The sequence below is a fragment of the Chelonia mydas genome, chromosome 4 (genome assembly GCF_015237465.2).
Source record: "Chelonia mydas isolate rCheMyd1 chromosome 4, rCheMyd1.pri.v2, whole genome shotgun sequence".
Lineage (NCBI taxonomy): Eukaryota > Metazoa > Chordata > Testudines > Cheloniidae > Chelonia > Chelonia mydas.
In genome coordinates, this window is record NC_057852.1 from 73,509,756 (window position 1) to 73,532,171 (window position 22,416).

The 22,416-nt window shown below is 37.3% G+C and overlaps 1 protein-coding gene across 2 annotated transcripts in view; it reads right to left on the reverse strand.

The window, feature by feature from the left end:
* Window positions 1–2,452: 2,452 nt before the first annotated feature.
* Window positions 2,453–22,416, reverse strand: part of GLRA3 (glycine receptor alpha 3) — a 132,707-nt gene continuing 112,743 nt past the window's right edge. The window contains exons 7-10 of one of the 2 annotated variants that reach the window (XM_027829306.3): window positions 18,026–18,240; window positions 13,949–14,095; window positions 8,027–8,146; window positions 2,453–4,327 (exon numbers count right to left, since the gene is read on the reverse strand). In XM_027829306.3, coding sequence (XP_027685107.2) covers window positions 4,058–4,327; window positions 8,027–8,146; window positions 13,949–14,095; window positions 18,026–18,240 — 752 coding nt within the window. In that variant the 3' untranslated portion in view covers window positions 2,453–4,057. The remainder of the gene's footprint in view (window positions 4,328–8,026; window positions 8,147–13,948; window positions 14,096–18,025; window positions 18,241–22,416) is intronic. The other variant, XM_043546009.1, reaches the window with a different exon arrangement.

Sequence of the window (22,416 nt, forward strand, 5' to 3'; positions counted from 1 at the left end):
CAAAGCTGAAACTTTTCATGGGAAAGGTTCAGTTTCTCAACTTGCAAAAAAATCCAATTTTTTTTCTTGAAATATATCAAAATGAAACATTTAAACTTTTAGAAAGGAAAACTTCCAGTTTCACCATTTGAAATGACTTTTTCATTCAGCTAATTATAGTTTTTAAATGGTCAAAATGGAAACAAAACATCTTGAAATCATCAAAATATTTCAGCTGACCTGAACTGATTTTTTAAATTTATTTTATGGGGGGGAGGGGGTTGGTTCTTGAACACTTTTCAATATTTAACTTTTTCCTGTCCCAAATCAGAACATAATTTTGAAATCCATGAAAATTTTTGTGCATAGGAAAACAGTTTATCAGAACTCAGCAGGAACCTCCTCACTACTCTTCCTCTGACTCTGTACTGCCCCCTATCCACACCTGTGGCATACCTATCCCAATCTTTTCCTTAATATTTGAAGTTTTTTCCAACATTGGTTTGCCATGGGTGTAGGGTAGGTGTGTTTTGCTGTTTTGTCACCTCCTCTCTATAGTCCCTCTCTGGCACTATATCAGTATAAAAAGAATCAGTTTTAAGACTAAGATCGTCCTAGCTGATAAGCCCCTGGCTCTGAGAGATCATTCCTGGATTTGTGTGGTTGGTTGACATGCCTGTTGGTATTTTGGACTCTTTTTCCATAGGCACTAATGGGTAGCTGGTATTTTGTGACATGACAACTTAAAATCTTACTTGACAATTCTGTCATCTTACATGATTTTTTACATTCAATGGAATATGAATACTTTAAATAAAGTAGCCAGTCAGCAGTTTGCAGCTTAAACAGTGCCTTTTGCTGAAATAAATGTTTCTTAGCTGATTGAAAAGGCCTCTGTTACATAGGCAATTGTTACCATAAGGATGTCATAAAAAATGTAGAGTTGTCTTCCGGGGGAGAAATCTTGACCCCGTTGACTTCAGTGGGGCAAGACTGCACTCCAAGTAGTTAACTAGAAAAAAGTCACAACTTGCTGGATGATTGTTTAGTAGTTACAAAATAAATCACTGTAGCTTGTCCCTTCTGTCTCAACCATTTCTGTTCTTAGTACCATTACTAAAGCAAAGACATTCCAGAAATATTCCAATAATAGATTTCTCCTACTTTTAAAAATATAATATACAGAACTATAAATATATAAATTTAGAAATACTTTTCAATCTTTTGAAGAAGTATATACTCCCTTCAATACATGGCTGCCATTAGTATCAATGTAATACGCTGCCTGTTGTCACATATTAGATATACATCATTTTAATCCATTAGGGATGTCTGAAAAGCAATCATACTGAAGGTTCATGGGTTTACAATGTATATACAGTAGTTGCTAATGTAATTACCATACAATAGTTGCAGAAATAGTATGCTACATGGATTTCCCCTCCTCTCCCCCGCCCCGCTCACTCAAAGGAGGAGGAGGGTGTTCATGGATAATTTATTGATCTTATCTAGCTCTTCTCTTTTTCTCTGTCCCGCTACACAATTTTGACACTGTTAGTACCTATTCCATTTCCTATCTTGCTCTCAAGACTTTTCATCTTCTTTTTTTTTAATCTGATAACCTCTTTTCTAAATCTTAGTATTCTCCCACTGTTGAAGGTTTAACTTTGTAATTTTATTATTCGGCTCTGTCTTCAAAATCAACTTGTGTACACCTAAGATTCAGCCTATTGGACTTTGGAAAGAATGGATGAGATTCCCAGCTGGTGTAAACTAGTGTAGCTCTAGGGACTGTATTTTTTTTCCAGCTCAGGATCTGGCCCAGTGCACTTTATATACTGATTCATCCAGAGTTCCTTTATTGGTGTTGGAGGGGAAGGTCATTGTTTTACATAGGCAAGATAAAAGAGTAAAAGACAAGCATGGAGAATTATATCACATTTTATGAATGCCTCATGATAATGGGCCCAATCCTACTCCTCTTGAAATAAATGGGACACTTTACCACTGAATGAAATGAGCTCAGAAATGCACCAACAATCTTTCCAGAGATTATAATACTTAATAGTTTGCGAGAGACAAAAGCTACTTGGCCAGGTTCTCACTCTTGTGTATATAATACATACGCGCACAGAGGCACATATGAGAGTTAATGAGTTCAGTTTTTCTGGACAGGATATATAAATTTGTGAAAATTCTCACATAATTGTTCTAAATCAATTTTATGCATTATTGGGGGTGGGAGGGAGAAAACCTAAATAGGACCGTATTCAAAATTGAAGAGGGTTATGCAATTGTTTTCTGAGACAATTTAGCACAACCAGATTGCCATTCTTTTAAAAATCCCCCTAGCTAATCCTCAAACAAAACCAATGTTGTGTCCTAATCTTCAATACAAGGATATGTTGCTATGACTAGTTCATATGCAATATGCCTCTAGTAATGCAGCAGATGTTTGCTTCCAGCTGTTTTGCTTTTATGTATGCACTTTGAGCAGTAACAAACCAAAAATTTTAAATGTGCTCAAAACAAAGAAACTTTTCAATAATAAATTGTTTTAGCTATTGGATTTCATTACAAGTTCAAAGCATCAGGTATGCTCTTGCCTGTAGCTGTCTATAGGCTTCCACATTTTAGAACAATTTTTTTTGCTTTTCATTAGAGAAGTGGCAATATTATTTACTGGAAATTTTTATATCATTTAAAAAAAAATCTAATGTGTAATAATTTGAAAGAAGCAATTAATGTAATCTATGTAATTCTAAGTAGGGAAAATTTGCTTCAACAGTTTCAATTTCTTATCTTTTACCATGAAGTGCAGCAAAATAAGATTGTCCTGATATATTTTTAGAAGAACTGCTTAATGTTTTCTAACTATTTTCTGCCAGTGTCTAAAAAGTCATGTCAGAATCTTCTCATTGAACAAGTAATTCATAGTAAGAAAAGACTCTCCTGGTTATCTTTACGTACTTGTATATCTAACTTTCACTGATGATGATAATGGAAGTATCTGTGCAGAAATGTTGCCACAGTCGGCTTCAAAAAAGTTCATAAGTTACTTTTATCATAGATATTGTCTAAGTGACTTTTCCCTTTTGCTTTGTTTTTTTTAATGTCACTTTTCACAGAAACTTATTTTGATGTCATTTTTAATTGTCTGGCTTGTCTCCCCAAATACTGTGGTTTCTGAACAGTTACCTGATGAGAAAAACATCTTTTAATCCTTTTGATTTTTATTTTCTCTTTCAGTTTATCCAAGGGTGATTGTAAGTAATTAAAAGTACTTAGGGGGCAACAATCCTTTAAAAACAGTACCTTGTTCCCATTGTGATAGGCATAGCACCAGAAAGTTTGACTAGTGGGTCACTTCAGACTGGGCAATAGGTATTTGGTGCTACTTTGGGCATTAGATTGCCATGATTTTTAAGCTCCAGGGGGACCATAATTTATTTATGAAATGCTTTGTATGAGTAAGTTTTTTATTTTTTTCCTCTTCTTTTTTTTTTTTAAAAAAAAGAACCCCAAAATATAATTTAAATGTGTCCAGTGCTCATTACAAAACCCCATTATCTTACAAGAAAATGTGTTTGAGCTCTAAAACTCAAATCAGTAGTTCATTACTAATGTGTAAACTTTAAAGGAGGGTTAGAAATTTGAATATAATCTGTTACTATGGGAGCCATCTAAGACACGTTAGACCCATTTTGTAATATCCTTTAAAAAATACGGTTGAATTAAAAAAGTGTAAGGAACTTTAAAGAATACTGTACAATTATACCACAATGTAAAAGTATGTATAAACACGTTGGCAGTAAAGCTGTAGCACAATGTTGTGATTTTACTATGGAAAAGTTGATTGTTTAGTTAGTATGAAGTAGAAACTTAGTAATAGCAGATATATCTTCATTGGGTGTCATTCTTCATCTGTCCAATAGTGACTTTGCATAGCAAGTCAAATGGGATCTTTTTCTTTGTGCCTTTTAACTATCCCAGCGAGCATCTGTATGCACATTTGTAACGGAAAACCTCCTGCTGAACATGCCAGCCCAAACAGTATGTACTAGAAGCCTTAATCTTGTTATTGGTGAATGTCCTCATGCCTAATGATTTTATAGATAACCCAATAAAAAATGTTGAAAATCAGAAAGGCTAATGGGAAGCAAGCTCTGGAAATTGTATCAATTTTCTTGGCTCGGTCAATGAATACCTTCCTCATTTCATCGTGGCTTTTTGGTGTAGCTTGAATGGGATTATTTGGCCCCTTTGGAGTCACTCCATCTTTTGCTTGCAGACATGGCCCCATTCCATAGGCTGTAAAACTGAATCGACTTTCCCTTACCTCATCATCCTGCAAGAAAAGTAAGAAAGTTCTTCAATTACATAGATTTGTCACCTGCTGAAAACAAAGTTCTGAGTCCTCTCTTCAGTGGCTTCTTTAACCCACCACTTTATATTTGCTGGATGACATATTAGTCCCGTTGAAGTCAATGGCAAAACTCCCATTGATTTCAATGAGGGTAGGATTTCACCAGCTGGCATTTTTAAATACATAATCTATTCAACTTCCCTTGTTTCTAATGATATGTGATTGGATAAATTATAAATTTACTCTATTCTTTCCCATTTAGGGCCCAATTCCCTGGTCTTCAACCAGGCAAAACTCACGTTGCTCTTTTGGTCACTTGTACTGTACATAATGTCTAGAGGCCAGGGCCCCATTTTGCTATCATAGTACATATATAACATGTTGACATCAATTAAATTAGTGGGAATTCTGCCTGTTTGAATACTGTGCATCTAATTAGTCTATTTTTTACACCTTATTTCTATAGTTACATATAGTTATATCAAATAAAAATAATAATTTTTTTTAAAATGAAGGTAAATTGTAGGTTAAATGTTATAAGTAGAGAAGGCTAAGGTACAGGGATCAGAACTAAGGACCATGCTCTTTGCAGTTTCTCCACTGTACATCCAGAACAAATCCATTGATGTCAATGCAGTTATTCTGGATTTACTCATGTGTGCGTGAGAATTGAATTTGGTCCTAAATCACACTGACTGGAAAGAAGAATTATATACATACATGGGGATGTAGTACATGTCCAAAGAGGTGACTTTCATTTTGTGAGCACATTTTGCATCACTACTTACCCAGTTATGGGTACCAGGTAGGGACAGATGCACAGGCTCAAATTTGATGCTGTAACTTACTCTGCAGGTGCAAATATAGATATACAAATTGTATGCAGGAACTGAGGCCAGGTTGAAACCTGACTGAAAGTATATCCCAAAGTCTCCTTTACCTTCAGGCTATGTGTTTCTTCTTCAATACATAGCCTACCAAAGAGTAATCCAATTACTTTTGAGGAATTCACATTTGAATTAATTTTAAACTCTATTTCTTGTTCTTATCTGATCTTGTTTTAGTGCTCTATTACCATATGCTTTTAAGATCTCTGAAATGCAACAAAATAAAAAAAAATAAGTATTCACGTCTTATTTCTCAAATAATTATGTAGTCCAGGAAAGCTGTTGCCTTAAAAGAATAGAAGAAAATAAAGTTACAAATTAGACTTTGGAAGAAGCTGGTTTTTTGTTTTTTGTTTTGTCCTCCCCCTCCCCCATCCCATGAGAATTTTTGAGTTTTCAAAAAAAGCTCCTGTCCTGAATTAGGTTGAAATGGACATCTTAATTTTTTTCATGAACCAAAAATAGAGAGAATCCTATCAGATCAATTGAAATGTTTCATTTCAAAACATTTCATTTTGATTTAGACTTTTAAAATATTTTTTTCCTACAAACTAACTTCTAAACCAAAAGTCCTTCTGAACCAAAAAACCTGAAGTTTTTGTTTTGAAAATGTCAAAATGGATTGTCTTGAAAATTTCAAAGCTTGTTATTAAATTTTTTTTCAAAATGAGAAGTTTGTCAAAACCATTCCTTTCTTGTGAACAGTTTTTTGGTGTTGACAAATCAGCGTATTCTGGAAAAAACAAAAACATACAATTAAATTGAAAAGTTTAGGCTGACAGTCACCTCTGGGATTTTAAAATCTCAGCAATAGAATCTGCAGGTAGAGCTGTTTGTGAATTGATCCAGCCAGAGTCCTACAACACTGGTGTAAGTGGCTGCCATTCCACTGAAATGTGTTATTTTTTAAAATTTATACTGTTGCAATCCTATAAACTTATTCACAGTGCTCTGTTTTAATAACACTTCTATACCGGCTTTATTGTAATTAGTAATGCACTCTAGTAAACAAAAAAAAAAAAGAAGGAAAATTAACATGAAAGCAAGAAAACAGCAGTTGGTTAAGAGAACATGGGCATGAATAACAGAAATATAAAATGATGGCAGGGTGCAAATGTTATGACGTGATTAAACAAAACCATTTTAAACTAAGTAATCTGGTACCATTATTTCTGTTGTCTGAAAACCTGGGAAATAACATCTTTGTTACTTTGTATACTTTTAATGGGTGAAATATGAAGTGCTAAATTCATCTTGTGTGACTGTTGACTTCAGTGGGGTTACATGTAAGATGAATTTGGCCAATATATTTTTAAATGCCCAGAATCTGATGACTAAGGGCCTAGTCAGCCCTCCATATACTTGCTACTGGATATAGGACTTACCACAGTGAGTAGTTCCATTGACCTAAAATAAGTGCTTGATTTCTTGGAGTAGTAAGGACTGCAGGATCAGGCTCTAAAATGGGACATAAGACTCTGTTTTATGTTACTAACTAAACTTAATCTTCTGAATGCTCCTTCAAAGATATTTGAGATAATTTTATTATTTTCGGATAACGCTGATGGTTTCATAAAAAAAAAATCCACCTATGTTGCTTCTCTTTGAAATATAATAGGGTTGCGTCCCTGACCATCTTGGCAATTATCCATTGATGGACCTATACTCCATGAACTTATCTAATTCTTTTTGAACCCAGTTTTTATATATAATTAAGTGGACCAGCTCCTCAGCTGGTGAAGCCACTCAGTGGGAGGTACACTGATGTACACCACCTAAAAATCTGGACCATAGCATATCCCATTCAAAAATGCACTGAATGTTGGTTTGAAAAATTAAGTCTTCACTTTAGGATGTAACGAGAAAGCAAGCTTTCTTTTCTTTGCCTTTATCGGATTGTCTGGTGCATCATCTTTCTATGTAATTGATAAAGAAAAAAATGAATTAACACTTATTTGTAAAAGCCTTTGCTGAAGTTTTAATATAAACAAGAGATTTTTATGTGTACTGCTTAACAAATTAATCATTAAAAATGTTGTTCAAAGTGCAGTTGTATATATTTTTATTAGTATACATATTTTACCAGCTCTTTAAAAATTATAGTAATTAACGAGTGCTCCTAGCTGTAGGTAAAGATTTTTTGAAACACAACCAGAATTCTTAGAGTCGTGAAAGCAATGAGCTGGGTTGGTTTATTTGCATATCAATATCACTATATAAAATACCTAGGCATAAAATGATCAAAATATTTAAATTCCCTTGGGCTCGAGATGTTTTCTGTTTTGATATATGGTTTAAATAATTTACTCTTCCTCAGGAATAACAAACATACTTGCCGAAATATCTTCACTATAATTTTTGGCTGTAAGTAATACTAATCGTTTTAGGATGTATTTGTAACCTTTGAGTTATTTTTAACATTTTAATGTTTTACTGTCCACATATTTTTTGCAGAAAGCATTTGTAGTTGAAAGCTGAATTGGCTTTTTAAAATATGTATCCAACCAAGTTATTTCTCTTAGCTCTGATGTTAATTTTTAAGCCTTCTTTGGAATAACAGAATGTAAAATTTTAATTCCCTGTTTTAATTCCAGATGTACACAGGTCAGTATTGACTACAGAATTAACAAAACAGGTACCTTTTTAATAATACTTCACGTCATCACATACAGGTAATAATGAAGGTTAACGGAGTCCACATGGGGGAAAACATCAGTTCAGACAAAAGAACAGGGCCTTTGTTAATGACTGGGTATCACATTATAACAAATGGGACGACATCTACATAGTTTACCCTTAAATTTGTACTGTAGATTTGAGCCAAAGTCCCGTCTATAGGTTCTGCACTTCTCAAGCCATTGCTACGTTGCAATGATTCATTGATTTCATTTCCATCAAGCACTCCCCCAAAATACTTTCATCAAAATGGGAGGGAAGACCAAAAAGGAAAAAGCAAAACAAAGGAAAAACAAAAAAAGAAATGTGATTATCATTAAAAGGTATAATCAATCTAGTCTGTGCATCTATTTTCGTTAATAAAGATACCATTATCTTTAGGTCTTTGAAAACAGAATAAAAAAGGTTGAATATTCCTGAAAAGTAAGTATATTGCATTAGAATTTAGTTTAAAAATAGAACTGTATTTTTCAGTATATATACAATATTCCTCTGTGCTTGCTTCTTTTGAAATATCATCAAGAAAAATAAGCTCCATATCGACCAATTATATATGATGCTGCTAACTCTGCCTCTTCTGTTGTCTTTCTGCTCATTCAGGTGCTTTCAAAACAAAAGTTTTATAAATTAAGTGGTTTTTAATTCTTAAAAAAAAGTTCAGATCAAATAAATTAAAGTTTATTGAAAATGATTTGTTGAAGGACAGATCTTGCACATCTGATTTGGGCAAAGCAATCACTGACTACATAAGGACTATAGCAGCCATTCTCAGGTTTGGAACATAATGTTTATCTCCAATTTCAGGGATTGTGTTTTTTAATTCATGTAATACTTGGCCCAAAGGTGGCTAATGTTTTAAAAATATTTTATAATGGACAAAACAATTTCAGTCAGACACTAGGATGGGATGGAGTTAGAGAGTAAATCTCTTATCATTTCCATCCTCTCCACTGCATCAGTGATAGACCTGAACACCCTTTTGTCTGTTTCTATCACAAACATCTTTTCTTCATGCTTCTGTTTTATGCATGGAAAGTTCTCCAGGATTCTATCCAAAAGGCCATTATCCACTCCCTCAAATCCATCCTCACAACCTACTTCTGCTATGATATCTATCAGGAAGGCAACAATGACTAGGATACATGGCATGTTGGTTTAGATGCTTGAATGGAAGTAGGATTGGGCTACACACACACACACACACACACACACACACACACACAAGTCAACAGTAGTCTTTTTCTGTTCTTTCCCATGAGAGTTGGATTGGGCCTTCAAAAACAAAATCGCCTTTTAAATAATTTGGAACCAAAGGTAAGATCACACAGCTGCAAGAATTATCTCCATTACAATTGTCTCCCTTCCTCCTTTTGTTCATCACTCTCTCACTTGTTTCAATTGGTCTCAAATTAGACTGTAAGGCCTTCAAGGAAAGGACTTCATTTTCATATATGTTTCCATGCAGGGGCTGGTTGTGACTGGGCGCTACCACTAGAGCTAGTTGATGATAAATGGAAAATATTTTTGTGAAAATTGTCATTAAAATTTTTTCATTAAAAATGAATTTTGAATTTTTCAACCAGTTCTAACCACCACAATATAAATCATCACAGTAATGTCCAGATTCTCTCTTTTGCCGAAACAATTTTTACATCTAGATTTTATTTTGAAAAATGTTGCAGACAGTTCTTAGAGTAAACTATAGATTTGTAGTATTAAAAAATTAAAACAGTCAAAACTTTGAGCCACATGCTTTCCTACCCAGAAAAATCAAGTGGGGGCTAGAGAACACTGATTCCACAAATGGAAAGTCATTTTGTTAGGAGGGGGGTTCTGTACCCTATGGAACTGGTAATGTTCCATCCTTGTAAGCCTGTCAGTGTCCCAAGATTGTAGATGGACAGGATTGTCTATATGGTTTTTTCATCCCTAAACACTCTGCTTCTATAATCTACCTAGGGAAAAGAATGGCAGCTCTAAACTGTCACAAGAGAGGATTTAAAGTCAAGGAAGTCCCTTCAGGTTGTTTGAACACCTATCCTGGTATTTAATTTCTCTTCATTCTCCTGTTGATTTCAAGTTCAAATAAAGGTCACTGAAAAAGTTTTCTTCATGGATGCATCTTAAAGAAAGAAGTCAAATAAAATCTAATCTCTGAGAATCAGTCATCATTAACCTTTGCCAAATGAGTCAAAAATGTACACAAAGCTTTATAATCACTGGCTAAAGTAGCTGAGTGGGAAAGTGATAGGGGAAACCAGCATAACAGCGTTAAAGTGCATTTATTAATTTACTAAATACAATTGCACATAAATTTCTTGTTTAGAAATTGTAATGAAACAATCATAATGTTTGTTCGAAAGAATGTTTAACTCTGTTTTAATCCAGAAGATTTCAATGGTTTTTTGTTAGCAATGTTAGTGATCAATCAAATGTTTTCTCAAGGAGCAATGTTCTTTGAGTAAATGTTTAAAGTTCTTTTTATAGCTGCCTGATAAGAAAGTGTTAAATAAGGCTGTAAGAGAAGGGATACTGACAGAGTTGTTGCCAGACCTGCAAGCCAGAACTAAGTCCAGAGATGGGTTTGGAATCGGATATAATCGCAATACCAGTACATCCTCTGCTCACCAGCCACAAAAAACATCAATGTCAATTGCAAATAGAATTGCCTGCCTTCCCTTACAGGAAAAAAAAATGGACTTCAATAGAAAAAAAAGGAAACAAATTCTGGGGATGGAAAAATGCAGTAAGCAGAGGTTAAAAAGGGGATGGGTGGATTTGTGGTTGTTTGTTCGTTTACACGCCACTAAAATGAAACACAAATTCTTTAAAAAGCAAAAAAAGTAAACCCAAAAACACCACAAAAGGAGAAAATGCACACACCAAGTGATTCTTAAAAAAAAAAAAAAAAAAAAAAAAAAGAAACAAACAAACTAGAACCATCAGAGTAATATTTAGCAAAAGTGGTTAACATGTTTGCTTTTTTTCAATCATTCACCTTTTCAAGTGTAACGATTAGAGTATGTATGAAATTTTCAGTTCAATGCACAGAACAAGGAAATCCAGGCATAGAGTAGCTAGAGAAATCAATGAATAAAATGTAGGAATATTTTTAAGAATAACTAAAATTAAAATGACAAAATACTTGAACTTTTTACTGTAGCATTGATTTTTCTCTGTAATTGCTCTGTATGTATGAATGTAATTAAATTCAATATTGTAATTTCATGTAAATTGCTGAAATAAGTTTGTCTGCCTCATCTAATGCTAAATATTTTAAAAGTTTGTTCATACTGGTGTCACACTCTTTGCCCTGTGCTGCCTTGCAATATGCACACACACCTTTTACTGACTTAAATGTCAGTTTTGCCTGAATATCTTCTGGAATTTGGTCCAATATTGCAACCTCTGTGACCACTTTGAGCTCACTGACATCAGTGTGTAGCAGAAGTAATTTCAAAGAGTTAGATTGGTGTAGGAGCAGTGTGAAAGCAAATCAGGCCCAGGAGGTGTTTGAGTTTCAAAGGCTTGTACCTGCAAGGCTCTGAGCATTGTGGTCTGATCCATCAAAGCACAGATATCAATGAGACTATGCTTGTACTTTAAGTTTAGCACATGTTTAAGTGGTTTTCTGGACCAGGCAAGAATGTTCAGCATCTTGTGAGTCCATCTCCAAGGCCTTCGAATTGGATTAACTGCTGAAGAGGTGTACTGGGGGAAGCTGAAGTCTTGATAAAAAATTGGAGATGTAAATAAAGTTAGTTTGATTCTAGAGGAGGAAGGAAATATATTATTTCACCAGCCTGTGCCCTTGTGCTTAGAATACCCAATCTGTTTTTCACTCTGATTTTGATCATGTGGTGAAAAGACACTATTTGAAATCAATTAAGTAAAATTAGCATGCCTGACATCCAAAGTAAACCTTGCATTTACAATATTTGGAAAAGCTTCTACCTGTGGGAAGCAAGAGAAATGGACCAAAAAATCATCACATAATGGATCATGCAATATAACTATTAATACTCCATGATGCCTTAATGTTTACCTGACCTGCACTCTTTCCAGTAATCCATCTCAAGCCCACCACTAACACTTCAAACCTTGAAACGGCTTTCAGGGAGCTGCCATTATTTCAAAAATAACCTGCCACAAAAATGCCTTTCCTCCTGTGTGGCTGGGGGAAGTGCACTTCCTGTTAGTCAGCACAACATACAATTTCACCCCACTTTCTTCCTCATGTTCAGTCAGGGCCAGATCCTGAAAGCCCTTGGTGGGCCTGAGCCTCAGTGGCCACCAGAGAAAGCCCAGTATTGGGCAGTGGTAGTTACCAGATTCTATGAAGGCATCTTCTTGGACATGAATTTGAGTTGTAGTCAAGGAGGGCATTAGCCACCCACAGTAGCACTTTCCACCCTGGCACCTGCAACCTGAATCCTGCCCTATTGCAGAGGGAGGGGTGGGGAGATACTGGAGAATAAGCCTGCTCCACCCTGCACCAACCCCACAGTGTCGGTTCCTCTCTTGGGGAGTTGTAATGCCACTCATATCTGGCCTGGCTGCCCCTCCGTCATGACAGTCGGTTTGACCAGGCCAAATTTAAGTGAGTGGTGGTGTGACCTGGTGCATGGGTTTGCAGCACCTCTCAGGTTTGGCTCCCTTGGTTTCATGATAGCTGTAGATACAGTTGAACCCATGGAACAAGGCTAAAGCTGTCCCTGGAAAATAGTTACATAAAATATAGGAACTGGGCCTCAGGTGAGTGAAGTTTTTGAAAATGCTGGACAAAGTGCATGGCCTTGGAACAAGCCATTGCAAGCTTTTTTTTTTTTATGTAAATGCCAATCCTTCCCTACAAAACCTTACCATTGTAGGGCTAGTTCTTGCACACAGGAATCTCCAGGCATGGTGTATTGTGTAATAGAGTTATAATATGTTGGCAATATAAGGAGAATAAGCTGATAAATCACTTTTTGCTTGTGACCTAAATAATAATTTGAGCCCAGGTCTCCAGGAACGAAAGACTTTTGAGCTAATTGATATGCTCTCCTTTAATACAGTTTGAAATCTGATACACAGCAATATTCTGCATAATGGCCTCATCCAACTCTTGTAAAAGCCAATTAAAGACTCTTACTGACTTCAGTAGAAGATAGATGAGGTACTTGAAGAATGGCCAGGGGGAAAAGTAATGTCTCTACCATTTTCCCCTATTAAAAAAAAATCTGCGATGAGTAGTGGAAGTCTAACTCACATAGTTGAGTACTGTGGCCCAAATCCTGGAAGTCTTTACCCAACATTTACTTTGTTAAGAGAGGGCTTACAGGATTTGACCTTTGGGCCTAGATTGTGCCAACTCTACTCGTGATGAGTAGTAACATACTTCACAAGCAGTCCTAATAGATTCAACTGAGGGCACAGATCCTCTGCAGATCAGAGCTATGTTGAAGTCAATTGATAGTTGTATGACAATTTATACCACCTGAGGATGTGACCTCCACATGAGTAAAAGTGGCACAACCTGGTGCTCAAATACTATGATAAAGAAAAACAGACTTAGCTGAATTTAACAGAAAACGTACTTTCCACCAGCAGCAAAACTCATAAAAGGTGAACTTTTATCAAAAATTGCATTTAGATCAGATATATCATTAGGGCTCAATAGAAGTCCTTAGGGCCAAATTAAGAAATGATATTTAATAAATCTCCATGCAGTTTTGTGTGTGCCAGCAACATCCACAATCATGGAGAACTTTGACAGTTCTTTCACATGGTGAAATTCATCCCTGGACAGTGGGGCCTGCACATGGCCCACCCATACTTTAAATCCTCTTAATCCCTCTTTTGAGGATTTAAGTAGGATTTGTGTGGTGTGTAGTCCTTGTGCTGATCCACTGCCCAGGGTAAATTTCATCCTGTTACCATTTTATTTGTATAGTCACTTTAAGCAGTGCCATCCTTCCCGACCAAAGCCCTTTTCTTTGTGCAAATCCATCTGTCTGTCTCAAAGATGTAGGTATTGCTAGGTTGCACTTTTTTTTACCTTATTCTTCTTCCTCTTCCGGCGGAATCTCAGAAGCTCTTTATGCTGCCTTGACACAAAATTTACAGCTGCGTACTCCAGAAGTGCAGAAAATACAAAGAGCAGGCATACTGCCATCCAAATGTCGATAGCTTTGACATATGAAACCTATGGAGAAAGAGACTGAAAATATTAGAAACACAGATGTGAATTTCAGTATCTCATAATACCAGGGGGAAATAAATTAGCGTCCCCAGACCACCATGCTATTTTTACTAAAGAAGCACTAGCATGAAAGCTGCTTATATAACAGAGGACAAAAGATTCAATCTTTATTCCTCACAATTTAATTTTGTGGAAAAATATATTTCTTGCCTGTTCATGAGAAAATCTTTGCACTAATGATTAGTACTTCATTAACATTTCTTCATGATCTGCTATACATTGCTTTTAACCAAAACCCTCATGATATAAAGGAAAAAGCAGAAAGATCATGACATCTTAAAATTTCTGGATGTATGGTCCATTTTCTGCTGACATCTGCTCAAGGAGCACAAAGGGGGTGGCATGTGACTAAAACTGACCCGCAAGAAACTTCTCTGGCATAGGGGAACTCCCCACTAGCCTAAAGCTAATGAAGTTTAGGGGCTGTGTTGGAGAAAGAAGAGGTTGTAATAAAGCAGAACTCTGTGAAATTGAACATAAGAATGACCCTAGTGGGTCAGACCAAAGGTCCATCTAGCCTAGTATCCTGTCTTCCGACAGTGGCCAATGCCAGGTGCCCCAGAGGGAATAAACAGAACAGGTAATCATCAAGTGATCCATCCCCCGTCGCTCATTCCCAGCTTCTGGACACTGGGTCCATTCAAACAGCCCCTTTGCTGTAGTAACTCTTGCTAGCACTGAGGAAGTGCACACTGGCCCTGTTCCCTGATGTGCTGCTCCTCTCCTGTGGAGCACAGTCACAAGCACAATCTGACTTCGTAATCCAGGGCCTGCTCCTGATCTGACTGAAGCCAGTTAGGGTTCTGATGTTCAATCCTACCAGAATCAGACCCCAAATATGTGATTTAAAATATATGGTTTTCTCAGATATAATAATAATTTGTTCTTTCTTTTTTTTCCCCCATGTGTATGTAGTGTAACTATTTCCCCAGTTGTTGTAGCTTTTAGTTTTCTATCTCCTAAGTATCTATTATAGGGCTGTTATAATAACTGGGGCCTAGCTGGCCTACCTAGGGTACAACCTGGCTGGTATTTGACCATCTTGGCTGGCTTGTTTAATGGATTTGCGAGTTGCCAGAAAAATAATTTAATCTGCCCATTTTTTTTTAAGTGGGTCTAAAGATTTGCATTATCACAATACACTGGGATATCTAGTTTTGCATACAGCTGACGATGCTGCAGTGTTCCTACTTCTGAAGTTTAAGTATGCTGTTCTCAAACTTATCTATATGTGTCAGCCAGTGTATTCTCTCTAGATACTATGTGACTGTGTTGTTGAGGAGGGATTTTGGAGGTGCCTTGTGGTTGAAGGTTGGGATTGCGGCAGGCTTCCCTTTTTGGGGTGGGTGGGTGCTGGTTTCTTTGCATGTCAAAGGCGGCAACTCTAGGCCTGCCCCATTTGTGAGCATAACTGTGGGAAAGTAAGAGGTTTTTATGAAGTATTACTATAACTTCCAACAATAAATCTAGATGGAACAAGATGCAAAGGGGAGACAGACTGACCTAGTTCAAACAAAAAGGTCTACTAATATAACCCAAGGACAGTGTTAAGATCATGTAAACAAGAGAAATGTGGGTCTGGAAACCAATAAACCCAAATTGGTGTGTGGGAAATTAGGCCTATTGTTAGACGAAACAATGAGGATGGGCTGTTCTACCCATTATTCCCTTTTGGGATCCTTAAGAGAAGATTTTGCATGGAAACTGAAGGTGGATGTTGGCTGACTGAAAGATGGAAGAATAGGAAGGAGTGAGCTTCACCATGATGGCTGCTACCCCCCTCCTTTTCCTGAAACCCTGGGATCCACTGTAATAGCATTGGTCCTTCACTGTCCTGATCCTGAGATATCCTAACCAGACCGGGTCTGAGAGAGGGATCCAGATGACATTGCCATGTCCGCTAGCTATGGCTAAATTCCAAATACCATTTGGGATGTGAAACTTTGTTACACTTCCCCACAACTTCTGTGTCTTTTCCTTCCCTACCTTATTTTCTGTCTTTCATATCATCCCTTTGCCTTCTGTTTAATAAGAGTCTGGTTTAGCTTGCCAAAGCTGCATATTTTGCAACACTGCTCTGAGCCTGTGACCAAAGAAACAGTTAAAAACAATGCCTCAAATAGCCTGATGCTGGTACAAGTTTGCCAGGTATCAGAGTGGCTAATAAGATTGTGTGCCATGCCTGTGTTTCTCCAGAAGAGAAGTTGCAAGTGAGAGTCAACACCAAAGGCAGAAGCTGCATTTTCTATCATTACTGTTTGTTTTTTCTCTCCACTCTTTTGTGTGTTTATCTTGTTATGTCTTCTAGAAGACTGGATTGGACTTTAACAACAACTCCAGCCCGTCTCCACTTTTCCTCCCTCCCCCCCCCCAAAAAAGAAGAGTTATTACCACATTTAATACTATCTAAAAGACTCTCTGTTTGCAGTTTAGTTGTAGCCATGCTGGTCCCAGAAGATAAGAGAGACAAGGCAGGTGAAATAATATCTTTTGTTGGATGAATTTCTGTTGATGAAAGAGATAAGCTTTTGAGCTTAAAACAGTCTAAAAGACTGTCAGACAGGGTTTGTTTTCCATTTATAGATCCTCTACAGTGAAAAGGAACAAGTATTCCTTATATAGTTTACATTTTAAATGCTTTCACTTTTTTTCCCCTTTCTTTTTGTATCTTTAGTAAAAATCTTTTAAACCTTTTATTAGTGTTTGCCATGGTACTTAACTGACTGAGGTCTCTATATCAAACCCTAAACCTTTGGTGAAAACTGTTTAATATGGACAGTAGAGGGTCATGTTCACACCTTTGGCTCTTTGGGCCCATATATTCCATCAAACTTAATACAGCAGGGCCCTACACTGTGGGACACTAAGCTCTCTCTGCAACCAAAGGCATATTTATTTTGATCAGAGGAAAAAAAAGGACTGGCTTCAACAACCAGGAGAATAACATTTACACAAAAACAAGAGGGGTAACATCAAATATATTACATTATTCCCATTAACTTCAGTGGGAGTTCAGGTTGATTAGTCTGTCCTGTAAAAGAAAACTTTTAAGTAATGACACTTAGATTTATGTTGTCCATTTTTAAATTGCCTGTCTGGGGATTTCAGCCATGCTGATGACAGACACCTTTGTAAAACACTTTGGGCTAGATTGTCACCCTTACTCAGCCAGGCAGTCAGATTGTGGCTCTGGTGGTGATACTTGTGCAATACTCCTCACTGTAAGAGGATGGTGAAGGGGTGGTCTGAGGATGAGCCTGGATCCATGAGAATAGCTGACCAAATGCACCTATTTCTCTTTTCATGGAGGAGCTTACTAACTCACTGTGCCCCCAGAACCAGGGTGGGGAGCTGGAAAGAGATTGTTATTCTGTAAGTCATAATTTTTTATTTGGTCTCTCTGTGGGAGAGTACAGCTACATGCTTCCCTTTTACTCACAGCAGACTGTGAAGCTGCAATCGTCTCAGTATTTGCTAAATACATTGGCTTATATTGCAACCAGGAAAGGGACAAACTCATCTCAGACCAACACATAAAAGTCTAAGCAACACTAGTGGAGTGAATAACACTTTCTTCAAGGTTCAAAATCTGTACCATTGAAGTCAATGTAGTTAAGCCAGTTGAGAATTTGGCCCAACAGATCATTTGGTAAAGAAGTAGAATGTGTTCTGTTGAATGAAAAATTAAAAAAAAAAACCCAGATCAAAGTGGTTCATCTCCCTTCTGTTCATCGTTAATGAACTAATGTATCTCTTAAGAAGAAGAACGCATATTGTAAAGGTTATTGAAGGCCTCTGACAGGCATATAGAGTCATCATTTGTACTCACACAGTGATTCTGGTATAATACAAGCAAAGCAGCTTTTTGCCTACCTTTGGAAGTGATGCTCGTGAACCTGAACTTTGTGTTGTCATAGTCAGTACAGTTGTTATACCTAAAGCCACTCTGGCTGGTGCTGCATCCATATTGATCCAAAACGACACCCAGGAGAGAATGACAATCAGGAGACTCGGTATGTACATTTGAATGAGATAGTAACCCATTTGCCTTTCAAGATGGAATCGGACTTCAATGCATGTAAACTTTCCTAGTTGTAACCCAAAAAAAAAAAAGTTTCATGAAAATAGGAAAGCTATTTTTGTCACTAACACACACTCTAAATAAAACATTTATATGAGCAGTTCAACTAACTTGTCTTCTAGTGGCGTTACAATTGTTTTGATTGATCTTTCAGCATACATAAATTTCCCCATCACTATCGGAAAATCTTTTTGGAGACAGAGAAACTGAACTTCCAAAAAGTTTCTCTGCTTTTAGTATTCAGTAAGCTGCTTTAGAGTTGTGCTTCTTTTGAAAGTAACGATCACACTAACCATAATGGTCATAATGAGCAACAGGTCATTTTCCAACCTTTGCCATCTGAGTTACTATTTGGAGAGATTGCCATCTGCAGAGTGATCTTGTGCTCTCCTGTGCCATCAAACTTGCCATCCCATGGCTCAGTTTTAAGTTAAATTTTATTTTTCAAACATAACCTAAAAGCGAAAACTGGGGGATGAGGATGGCCTCGGGTTAATAATTAGAGTTGTTGACAAGTTATGTATACCTCAGCCCCCTTCCAAAATGTTCTAACTTGAAAACCTAGTTACCAAGCTTTTCAAAATGGAGCTTCTAATTTGGACGTTAGGAAACTGAATAAGTGGCTTTTTCTCCCCAAAGTGCTGAGAACCCAGCAGTTCCCACTGACTTGATTAAAAGTGAGAAGGAAATATATTCACCCGTGGAAGTAGAATATCACTGTTGCCACCAAAAAACCCCCAAACAAAACAGTGCTAATGCTAATGCTCCTATGCCAGAATTTGTCACTGTTCCTGACCTTGTGGTGTTCTCCTTTTGTAATTCCCTTTGTTTCTACTAAATATTAGCATTTGAAGGCAATATTACTGATATATTTATTGACAGCAGAAATTATATTTCACAATGGATCTCTGTGATTATTTGAATGAGTGCATTTTAGTCATTCTGGATTTTGGATGGATGCATTTATATTAATATTATTTAAAAGGTGTGCAGTTATTCCAGAAGATGTTGATTTTGCAATAAGTTATACCAATTATTTTTTCTGACCCACTTTTACCCACGGGTTTATACAAAATCCCATGCTTATTATCACATTCATGTATCATCCTGTATTATCTTTGTACTGAAACAGTGTTATTTGAGAAATCAATTTCCAAGCTGAGTTAAAATTTCTTACATACTCCACTTCTGGACAAATTAAATGGCTGGTAAAGTGTATCATTTATTTTTCCTTAAGGTAGCTTTGTTATAAAGCCATTAATCTTGTCTGTAGATTTTTGTAGTAAATTTCATGGAGAGTAATCCTTATTTCTGTGAAGTAACACAAGTGTCTAGATTTAAGTAAGACTATGGTGATGGAACCCAACTGTCCAATGCAAAAATCCTATTTTAAAACTAGAGAAAATAATCTTAAGGAGTTTTATAGCTACCAACTCAAACATTCGCTTCACTCATAATCTCTGTCTGTGACTCCTAAAGAGAATTCTCTAGTACTGCTGATTTCTCTAGCAGCCCAATCCTACCATAAAACCCTGGCACATGCCTTGCATTGCTTCAACTTTTTCAACTGCCCCTTCTTTGGCCTCTCTGATCCACTGGTGAAATCCTGGCTGACTGAAGTAAATGGGGAATCTTGCCATTGATTTCAGTGGGGTCAAGATTTCACCCCACATCTCTCCCTCCAGTCTATTCAAAATGCTGCAGATAAAGTCATCTCACTTAGCAGTTTCACCTTTCCATCCGCATACTTGAATATCTGCACTGGCTCTAAACTTTTGCATCCTTGTATTGAAGGTTCTGCACAACTATGCTTGTGACCTTTGCTCTGAGAACTTAATACTCCTTAACAGTCCCCTGGTCTCTTTCTCCAATCAGCAATCCCATGCTTTTTCCTCAGATGGTCCTCTTTGGATAGAAAACCCACCCAGCTTTCATATGCCATACAACCTCATTTTCCTTTTTCCTCTCAACTCCCTTCTTTTGTCTCCATTTTCCAATCTTGACCTAGGTATCTCATTTCTTATTAAAAGATGAGTAGGGGCTAGGGATGCTCTGTGTGCGAAGATAGTCCCGCCTCTCTGGCCCTGCCAATCACGATTGGTAAGGAGGAGGGCTTCAAAAGGAGGAAGCTGTAGTCAGCAAGGGGGAAACCCTGAGAAGGGAGTGATTCTTGCACCAGCCGGAGGAGGAACCTCTATGCCAGAGGGACCCCCCCAAAACTCCAAGGAGTCCAATGAACCCCAGAACCAAGCCCAGTAGGGAGAGACTGGTGTGGTTACCTGGGTGTTAAGGGCTCCAGTAAATTTGCTTCCCAAACACCCTGAAGTAAGGTCAGAGCCACTGACCTTTTTGTTGACCATAGGAGGAGCTTGTTCTCTGTTTGCATTTTTGCTTTCCCCCACAAAGTAAGCAGGCCTGCAAGGATGGGGCACATTACAAGGACAAAGGGGCTGGGGCCTGGACCTCGCCAAACCTGTGTGGGTCAGGAAGTGTAGGGATAAAGTGAGAACTGCCAAAAGCCAAGCAGAGTTGAACCTTGCAAAGGGAATTAAAACCAATAGGAAAAGGTTCTATAGCCATATAAGTAAGAGAGAATCAAGGAAAGAAGAAGTTGGACTGCTAAACGCTGAGGGTGGGGTGGAGATTAAAGATAATCTAGGCATGGCCCAACACCTAAACAAATACTTTACCTCAGTTTTTAATAAGGTTAATGAAGAGCTTAGGGATAGTAGCACAGTAGCTAATGGTAACAAGGATATGGAGGTAGAAATTACCACATCTGAGGTGGAAATCAAACTCCAAACAATTTAATGGGACTACATCTGGGGCGGGAGATAATTTCCATCCAAGATTCTTAAATGAATTTGCACACAAAATTGAAAGCCCAATAGCAAGGATTTTTAATGAAATCTATAAACTTAGAGATCATACCCCATGACTGGAGAATTGCTAATATAATTCATATTTTTAAGACGAGGTAGGGGTGGGGGGAGTGATCTGGGAAATGACAGGTGTGTTAGTTTGACCTCAGTTGTTGTATTAAAGGTTTTGGACAAATTTTAAAAAAGAAAGTAGTTGAGGACATAAAGGTGAACAGTAATTGGGATAAAATACAATATGGTTTTACAAAATGTAGAAATGCAGTAGATCTAATCTACCTGGATTTCAGTAAGGCATTTGATGATTTCCCTTTTGGAACTATATCCGTTAAATTGGAGAAGATGGGGATTAACATGAGAATTGAAAGATAGATAAGGAACTGGTTAAAGGGGAGACTACAATGGCTAATACTGACAGGTGAACTGTCAGGTTGGAGGGAGGTTACTAGTGGAGCTCCTCGGGGATCAGTTTTGGAACCAATTTTATTTAACATTTTAAAATAAACCTTGGCACAAAAAGTGGGAGTGTGCTAATAAAAACTGTGGATGACAGAAAGTTGGGAGGTATTGCCAATATAGAGGGGGACTGGAATATCGTACATGAAGATCTGGATGATCTTGTAAACTGTAGTAATAGAAATTGAATAGTGCAAAGTGCAAGGTCATGCACTTAGGGACTAATAACAAGAATTTCTTCCTATAAACTGGGAACATATCAGTTGGAAGTGACAGGAGGAGGGGACGACCTGGGTGTACTGGATGATCACCGGATGACTATGAGCCACCAATGAGATGCAGCTGTGAAAAAGGCTAATGCAGTCCTAGGATGCACCAGGTGAGATATTTCCTACAGAGACTAGAAAGTGTTACTACCATTATACAAGGCACTGGTGAGAATACTGTGTGGAGTTCAGGTCTCCCATGTTTTAGAAATATGAATTCAAACTGGTAGAGGTGCAGAGAAGGGCTACTAAGATGATCTGTGGAATGGAAAACTTACCTTATAAGAGGAGACTCAAAGAGCTTGACTTATTTAGCCTAACCAAAAGAAGGCTAACAGGAGACGTGATTGCACCCTTTTAAATACATCAGAGGGATAAATACCAGGAAGGGAGAGGAGTCATTTAAGTTAAGCAGCAATGTTAAGTTAAGACACACAAACCCTTGGGGGGAGGGTGTGATTCACCTTCCTCTGCAGTATGGGGCACGGGTCACTTGCAGGTTTAAACTTGTGTAAATGGTGGATTTGCTGCAACTTGAAGTCTTAAAATCATGATTTGAGGACTTCAGTAACTCAGGCAGAG